This window comes from Carcharhinus amblyrhynchos, chromosome 12, assembly GCF_965287045.1.
Source record: "Carcharhinus amblyrhynchos chromosome 12, sCarAmb.v2.hapA, whole genome shotgun sequence".
Lineage (NCBI taxonomy): Eukaryota > Metazoa > Chordata > Chondrichthyes > Carcharhiniformes > Carcharhinidae > Carcharhinus > Carcharhinus amblyrhynchos.
Genome location: NC_137335.1, coordinates 26,309,024 through 26,316,966, shown reverse-complemented (window position 1 = coordinate 26,316,966; position 7,943 = coordinate 26,309,024). Strand labels below are relative to the sequence as shown.

The 7,943-nt window shown below is 43.3% G+C and overlaps 1 protein-coding gene across 6 annotated transcripts in view; it reads left to right on the top strand.

The window, feature by feature from the left end:
* The first annotated feature begins 5,090 nt into the window (after window positions 1–5,090).
* The window catches only part of cep43 (centrosomal protein 43), an 89,580-nt gene continuing 86,727 nt past the window's right edge, over window positions 5,091–7,943 (top strand). For 3 of the 6 annotated variants that reach the window (XM_080200259.1, XM_080200256.1, XM_080200255.1), the window contains exon 1: window positions 5,093–5,446. In XM_080200259.1, the coding sequence (XP_080056385.1) occupies window positions 5,366–5,446 (81 nt within the window). In that variant the 5' untranslated portion in view covers window positions 5,093–5,365. Of the gene's footprint in view, window positions 5,447–7,943 lie in introns of all 6 variants that reach the window. The other 3 variants (XM_080200257.1, XM_080200258.1, XM_080200260.1) reach the window with 3 other exon arrangements.

The following is a 7,943-nucleotide window of genomic DNA, read 5'->3' as shown; positions in this document are numbered from 1 at the left end:
AACCTGATGTGGATCCGACCAGGGATCAGGCTATTTAGGATTTGGTCATGTGCCACATGGATTTATGCTGCACAACAATTTTAGATGAACGAAGTGAATGTACTATTGCCAAGTTTGTGGATGACACAAAAATAGATGGGAAAGCAAGTGGTGAGGATGACAGTGTCTACAGAGGACATATAGTCAGAGTAGGGACATGGACCAAAACTTGGCAAATGTAATATAGGAAATGTGAAATTATGCACTTTGATAGGAAGAACAAAGGAGCTGAATTATTATTTAAATGCAGAAAGACTTCAGAAAACCGCAGCTCAGTGGAATTTGGGGATCCTCATGCATAAATCTCACAAAGCTAGCATGCAAGTTCAGCAGGTAATTGTGAAGCCATATGGAACTTTGACCTTTATTTCAAAAGAAACAAAGTTTAAAAATAGGGAGATCTTGAAAAACTATACAAGGCACTAGTCAGACTGCACCTGGAATACTATGAACAGTTTTGGTCCCCTGATGAGGAAAGATGTAGCAACATTGGAGGCAGTCCAGAGAAGGTTTACTAGTTGGTCCCAGGCATGGAGGGATTTTCCTATGAGAAGTTAAGTGGGTTGGCCCTGTACTCATTGGAATTCAGAAGAATGAGAAGCAACCTTTGAGACATATAGAATTCTCAAGAGGCTTGATACTGAGAGGATATTTCCTCTTATGGCAGAGTCTAGGACCAGGAGTATAATCTCAGAGCAAGGGGTTGCCAATTTAAGACAGAGTCGAGGAGGAATTTCTTCTCTGAGGCAAATGAATCTGTGAAATTCTTTATCGCAGAGAGCTGCAGAAGCTGAGTCAAATATAATCAAAGCTGAAAAAGACAGATTTTTAATCGGTAAGGGAATCAAGGTTAAGTGGATAAGGAGAAAAAGTGGAATTGAGGATTATGTCAGATCAGCCTTGATCTGATTAGCGTGGATAGGGGATTGGCTGTCAAATAGTAGGCAGAGAGTGGGTGTCAATGGGTGCTATTCGGATTGGCGGTTGGTGACTAGTGGAGTGTCCCAGGGATCGGTGCTGGGGCCTCAGCTATCTACCATTTATACAGATGATCTGGAGGAGGGAACCGGGTGTAAGGTGTCAAAATTTGGCAACGACACAAAGATTGGTGGAACGGCAAATTGTGCGGAGGGTGTGGAGAGTCTGCAGAGGGATCTAGATAGGCTGAGCGATTGGCGAAGACCTGACAGATGGAATACAATGTTGGCAAGTGTGAGGTTATCCACTTTGGTAGGAATAATGGTAGGAAGGACTACTACTTACAGGGTGAAAAGCTGCAACATGCTACGGTGCAGAGGGACCTGGGGGTCCTTGTGCATGAGTCGCAAAAACCCAGCTTGCAGGTGCAGCAGGTGGTCAGGAAGGCGAATGGGATGCTGGCCTTCACAGCGAGGGGGATTATATATAAAAGTAGGGAGGTCTTGCTGCAACTGTACAGGGCACTGGCGAAGCTGCAGCTGGAGTACTGTGTGCAGTTTTGGTCGCCGCACCTGCGCAAGGATATTTTGGCCTTGGAGGGAGTGCAGAGGAGGTTCACTAGGCTGATACCGGAATTGAGGGGGTTGAGCTATGAGGAGAGGCTGAATAAACTGGGCTTGTACACGTTAGAGTTTACAAGGATGAGGGGAGATCTCATTGAGATGTATAAGATGATGAAAGGGATGGATAGGGTAGAGGTGGAGAGGTTCTTCCCGCTCAGAAAGGACAGCAGGACTAGAGGGCACAGCCTCACGATAAGGAGGGGGGGGGGGCAGTTTAGAACAGAGTTGAGGAGGAACGTCTTCACTCAAAGGGTGGTGAATCTCTGGAATTCTCTGCCCGTTGAAGTGGTTGAGGCTTCCTCGCTAAATATATTTAAGACGCGGGTAGATAGGTTTTTGGTAGGCAAGGGGATTAAGGGTTATGGGGAGAAAGCGGGAAAGTGGAACTGAGCCACTTCAGATCAGCCATTATCTTGTTGAATGGCGGGGCAGACTCGAAGGCCTACTCCTGCTCCTATTTATGTTCTTATTGAATGGCAGCACAGACTTGATGGGCCAAATGGCCTATTATGATGCTACGTATTATGGTCACCATCACAGGTGATGTATTCCTCTTTTATCTGAGTCTGAATTGTCTCTTAGAAGAATCGTACCATAGAAGTAATGGTAGGGCTGTGCCAAAGGCTCTGATTTTCCAACTTTTATCCCACTTATTATTTTGGAACTCATTTGGAAATGGTCCATATTCACCTCTTCCGCTGGCTTCGGGTGCAGATCATCTGGCGTCACCTCACCTCTGTAACTTAAGTCATGTAGATCAAAGACAAATGTCTTATCTCCTGGGCCCCCAGAATTTACATTCCATTGTGAACACATGATACATTTGTTTTTGATATACAGTAGTTACAAAGTCGCATCATCTCAAGAATACATCTATCATAAACATTCACATCAACATACTCCAACCATTTCTACAATATTCTAGAAACTATTAACGAATGTTCAAAACACTTCTAACCATAACTTCAAAACAGAAAGCCTTCCCTGTTATACGTTGTACCCTCTAAATATGATTAATCAGTTAAATCAATGGAGGGGTTTCATTTAAAGTTAGCAAGACCCTAAATTCCACCTACTTTTTAGCCATTTCTTCAAAACCAATACTCAACTGCCCACAATACAATTAAAACATCCAACTGCTGAACTCATACCCTCAAGCAACTTAAATTCATAAATTCCTGTTCCCCAACTGTTTTGACTGCTCATTGTCTCACTAACGGAAATAGTTAAGAAATGGTTATAATAAAATCCACTGATTTTACAGACCAATAACAAACCCTAAAAATTAGCAGTACTATCAAAATCTTGCACATAGGATGTCATTTGTGACTTTGATAAAGAACTGTTTCGGTACTGCGGCAGAAACCGAAACTTGATCGGATGGATTCAAACATTGCAGGAACGATCCAGGAAAGATCGGCACAGGTTTGGTAAGCAAGTGTTGTACTGGAGAATTTCTTCTTTCCTGAACTGTGATAATTAAACTTAACAATGTTTGCTTTTCTAAAAATCAACTAGTTTTTATTATCACAAAACTGCATGCAGTATATGGCCAATCTTGGAAAGAGAGAGCAGTCCACACTAACTGGTGATTCTATCCCAAGACTGCGCCCACTACAAGGATCAATTCAATAATTATACATTTTCTTATCAGCTTACATGATTTTAGTAATACAAGCAGTGGTACATTGAACAAAACAAATTCTGTGACTCCTTTATGCCTTGTTTTCTGTAACAAATTCTGTGACTCCCTCCTTCCTAACCGTATCTAATGTCTCGTATGTTATCTCATGGTATATGGAGTCAACTGTGTTAAGACAAGTTTCCCTGGTGTTAATCATGTCTCACTCAGGCTGTGTGAAGTCAACCTTATCAAAACAGACTGAGGCCAAGCATTTGGCCTTCACTGGTTGTAGTTATTTCTTTGTTCAGAGTCAGTCAGTTTTACAGGAGTCTGGCATTTTGAAATGGCTTGGTCTGCTGTCCTTATTTCATACTAAATACTTGACCATATTTCCCATCATGCCACTGCTTCATGCCCACCCAAGGTCAACAGACCTTTAAATGATCCACAAGATTTTCTTCCTGTCCATGACAATTCCCATGGCAGGCGGGACTGGAAATTTACCCAAATGACTTTGGGGAAAAGGAGATTGGAGATAGGGTAGTAATTTAAGGAAAGTAAGACTTTTTATTAAGAGCAATGGCAGATTGAGAGAGGTACACCACCTGAAGAGACATCCATTGACAATTTCAGCTAACATGGAAGGAAAAACTGGGTGGTCAGCCAGGTCATGGAAATAATCAAATGCACAGATCATGGACGAAGTGAACGCAGAAGGTATGCAGACTAAATTATATTTAAATAAAGATACAGAAAATGAAATAAAACCAAAATGCTGTAGATGTTTCAGATTTGAAAGTAAAACAGAAAATACTAGAAAAACTCAAGTCTGGCAGCATCTACGGATAGTAAGAAGTCTCACAACAGCAGGTTAAAGTCTATGGAGAGAAAAACAGTTAACATTGAGTCCAATATGACTATTCTTCAACAAATATTGGGAAAGAGACAATTAAGATAGGAGAATGGTATGCTGGATATTTATAAGCATTAACATATGTGGGGAGAGGGGATTTTCTGGCCTCTCCACGGAATCTTTCTCACAGTGGGAGGCGGAAAGCAGTCAACAGGACCTTCTGATCCCGCCGCTGTCAATGAGATTTCCCATTGACTGCACCCCATGCCAAGAAATCCACGGTTGGCGTGCACCGTCAGCAGGGCCAGAAGATCCCACCTGTGTGAACTGCAAGAAGATTGCGCCCATAATTCCTAAATCATACTGGAATAATAACAATTACAATGTTACTTGTGACAAAATGGATTCGATATTGGTACTTGCAAAAGGACATGCTGTCCAAACAAATTACAACTAATCTAACAATAAATGGTACGAGTAGGATTAAATACAATAATAATAGCAAATAGTGGCACATTTAAAATGCCATTTTACCACTCGCTCTTAAAAGTGTGTAGGCATACTCAATGGAGGCATTCAACAGGGTATTAGATATTTGAATGGAAACAGTTTGAGAGCGTGGCGTAGAATGCAAGGGGAAAGCACAGAGTCGTGTCGTCCTTTGAGGAGCGGCTGTAAACACGATGGGCCAAATGATTTCCTCTGCTCCATAACAATATAGTAATTCAGAGCGAGGAAGAGCAGCCGCTGACCGCCGCCCGGCTCCGGGCTCCGCGTGCCGCCGACCGCCGCCCGGCTCCGGGCTCCGCGTGCCGCCGACCGCCGCCCGGCTCCGGGCTCCGCGTGCCGCCGACCGCCGCCCGGCTCCGGGCTCCGCGTGCCGCCGACCGCCGCCCGGCTCCGGGCTCCGCGTGCCGCCGACCGGCTCCGGGCTCCGCGTGCCGCCGACCGCCGCCCGGCTCCGGGCTCCGCGTGCCGCCGACCGCCGCCCGGCTCCGGGCTCCGCGTGCCGCCGACCGCCGCCCGGCTCCGGGCTCCGCGTGCCGCCGCCTGCAGGTCCACTCGCGCGCTCCACTTCACAGACCGTTACCACTAGCGCTCCATTCGCGCTTTACATTTCGCCAAACCGCCTTATTCGTCAACAACCCTTCCACTGAACACGCAGGCGCCGCCGGTGATGATTAGGAAAACATTACGTCCAATTTTATAAATAATTTATGTATTTTTAAAGAGACATTAAAGAGTGGCGCTGTTAAAGAGCTGTTGCGAATGGAGCACTAGCGAGGCTTGGTCGGTTGTCCTGGTAAGATGTCGGCGGAGGAGGACACGGAGCTGCGCGACTTGCTGGTTCAGACCCTAGAGAATAGCGGCGTCCTCAATAAAATCAAGGTAAGATGCCGCCTCACCGACCAGGCCGCAGGCGCGACAAAACCCCCGGTTCACAGAGGCCCAAACCGACGGTGAAGTTTGATCACCCTGTGATGAGTTAATTTAATGGACGGAATGGAGCCGGTGGACTACTCACCTATCTTTATTTTTACTGATGTAGCCGGCTCTGAGGCGGCAAGCTGAGTTTTATCATCATTTCAAACCCTCCTTCCCCCTTCTGCCTTTCACCACTTTTCCCAATAAGCGACAGCCCGCTCCGACCAATTCACTGTCCGAGCGTCTCCTCACTTACGCTGCATCCACAGTACTCGTTGTGCACCCTTCTTAAGTTTCCCTGGTGAAAGATTACGAAAGGAAACCTTACCAAGGGCCATAATAAATACAGAAAATGCTGGATAAACTCAGCAGGTCTGGCAGCGTTTGTGCAAGAGAAACAAAGTTAACGTTTCGAGCCCTTATGATCTTTCTACAGCACAGGTTCTTAACAAGTACCAAGTATGTCAGCTCGCAAGGAAATCAGTGGGACAGATTCTCAACTTTTAATGCATGCCATGTCTTTCGCACATAAACTGACTGACAGTTTAGTGCAGAAATTTCTGCACTTGTAGTGAACTTACAATATTTTTAGTACACACATCTAGTTGACATCCTAATGCAGTATGAGGGAGAGCTGCATTTTCCAAGGTATTAATTTGTAAATGAGATGTTTATACTGATGCCTGGTCTGTCTTTCTGGCTCAGATGTAAAAGCACCTGATATCATTGTCAACTTTCATGCTTCAGCTGCCACCACCACAACATTTGACATTCTTTTGCTTGAAAAGCATCGTTAAATGATGTTAAAAACTGAAAATGCTGGTAATATGGGGGTTAGGCAGCATCCCTCCCATCACAACTGATTTTTTTCAGTAGTTCTGTGTGGATTCAAAACATTAAAGATTATTCCATTGAATAAGTTGGAGCCATTTCTGAAGACACAAATATGGCAATGAAAACGTTTCTGGTAGATGTGCATTCAATCAAAATTTTGAACTTGCAAATAGATCAAATGCCAACTGAATTGATGAATATGTTGATTCACCAGAATCAACTTCAATTGATCGTGCAGCTGTCAGCTATATAACAACATTGTTTGAGACTCGGCAAATGTTAAAACAATACTAAATTTGTTTGGGTTGTGTTCTAAACTCTCTGAAGTATACATATCAATAATTTAACTTTTTTTTCTATTGGCTGACGTCTGTGTGGTCAAAAATCATTCTGAAAATTGGGTATTGGAAAGGTTATCTTTGTACGAACAAGCCAACTTTCATTCAGTGACGAAATTGACTGCAGTTTTCTATGATCATAAGCAGAGGTCACTATTTGAGTCTCATACTTGTGCTAATTCACACAGTCAGGAAAGTGAAGGTGTGCGGGTTAGGTGGATTGGCCATACTGAATTGCCCCTTAGTGTCAGGGAGACTAGCTAGGGTAAATGCATGGGGTTATGGGGATAAGGCCTAGGTGGGATTGTTGTTGGTGCAGACTCGAGGGGCTGAAGAGCTCCTTCTGCACTGTAGAATTCTACAATTGCATGACTGGAATGTTGGTGGTACCAGTAATGGCACAGGCAAAGGCTTGAGCTGTATCTCTGGGATAGCTTAACTGAACTGACATTTTAGTGGAAAGGATAAATAAAGCTATGGATAAAATTTTAAATGATAAGTGGTGTTAGATCTGGCAAAAATATCAAAAGCTTGAAGATTAAAAAAAAAGCGAGGTTAAAAAAAAAGTGGTCAGGGAACAGATAAGTTTTTAAATATGATAGGAATGGTGAATAAAAACAAATCAAATTGCTAGTTATATGCAACTAAAACAAAATGTGAAACGAGGCAATAATTCAGTGAGGAGCCTGATGCAGTAGGGCTAACTGAATCATGACAAAACAAAGAACAGGACGGCAGTTAAATGTTACAGGGTATAATATGAGAAGGATTGTTGTACTAATGACTGTGTACTAATTGAGGAATAACATAACAATAGAAAAAAGGGACGTTTTGAAACCAGATCCATGTGGAGTGAAATAAGGAGTACTTTACAGATTACCTAATAGTGAAGGGGATGTGGAGGAAGGAATACATGAACAAATCTATAACTTGAGTAAAAATGTAGCATAACAATCATGAGCGATTACAGCCACCCCAATTAAAAGGTGGAAAAAGTTTTTCAGTAATTTACTCTTTTCTTACACAGTATATATGGAATTAAACTGTTGAACCTATTAGTGGAAAATGAACCATGGCAGATTAGAGATCTAAGCATTTAAACAGTAACAGTGTGCTGAATTATGCTCTGTGATCCCTGCACTCCCCATCCCATCCCACTGGCTAAACATTCCTTCTCCTACACGCTTTCTCTGCATCCATTCCATGTAGCTTACATTATCAATTCAGCTCCTTATTATTTCTCACATAGTTTGGCATTCAGTTGACAGCCTTGCTTGGGGCCATTTTCC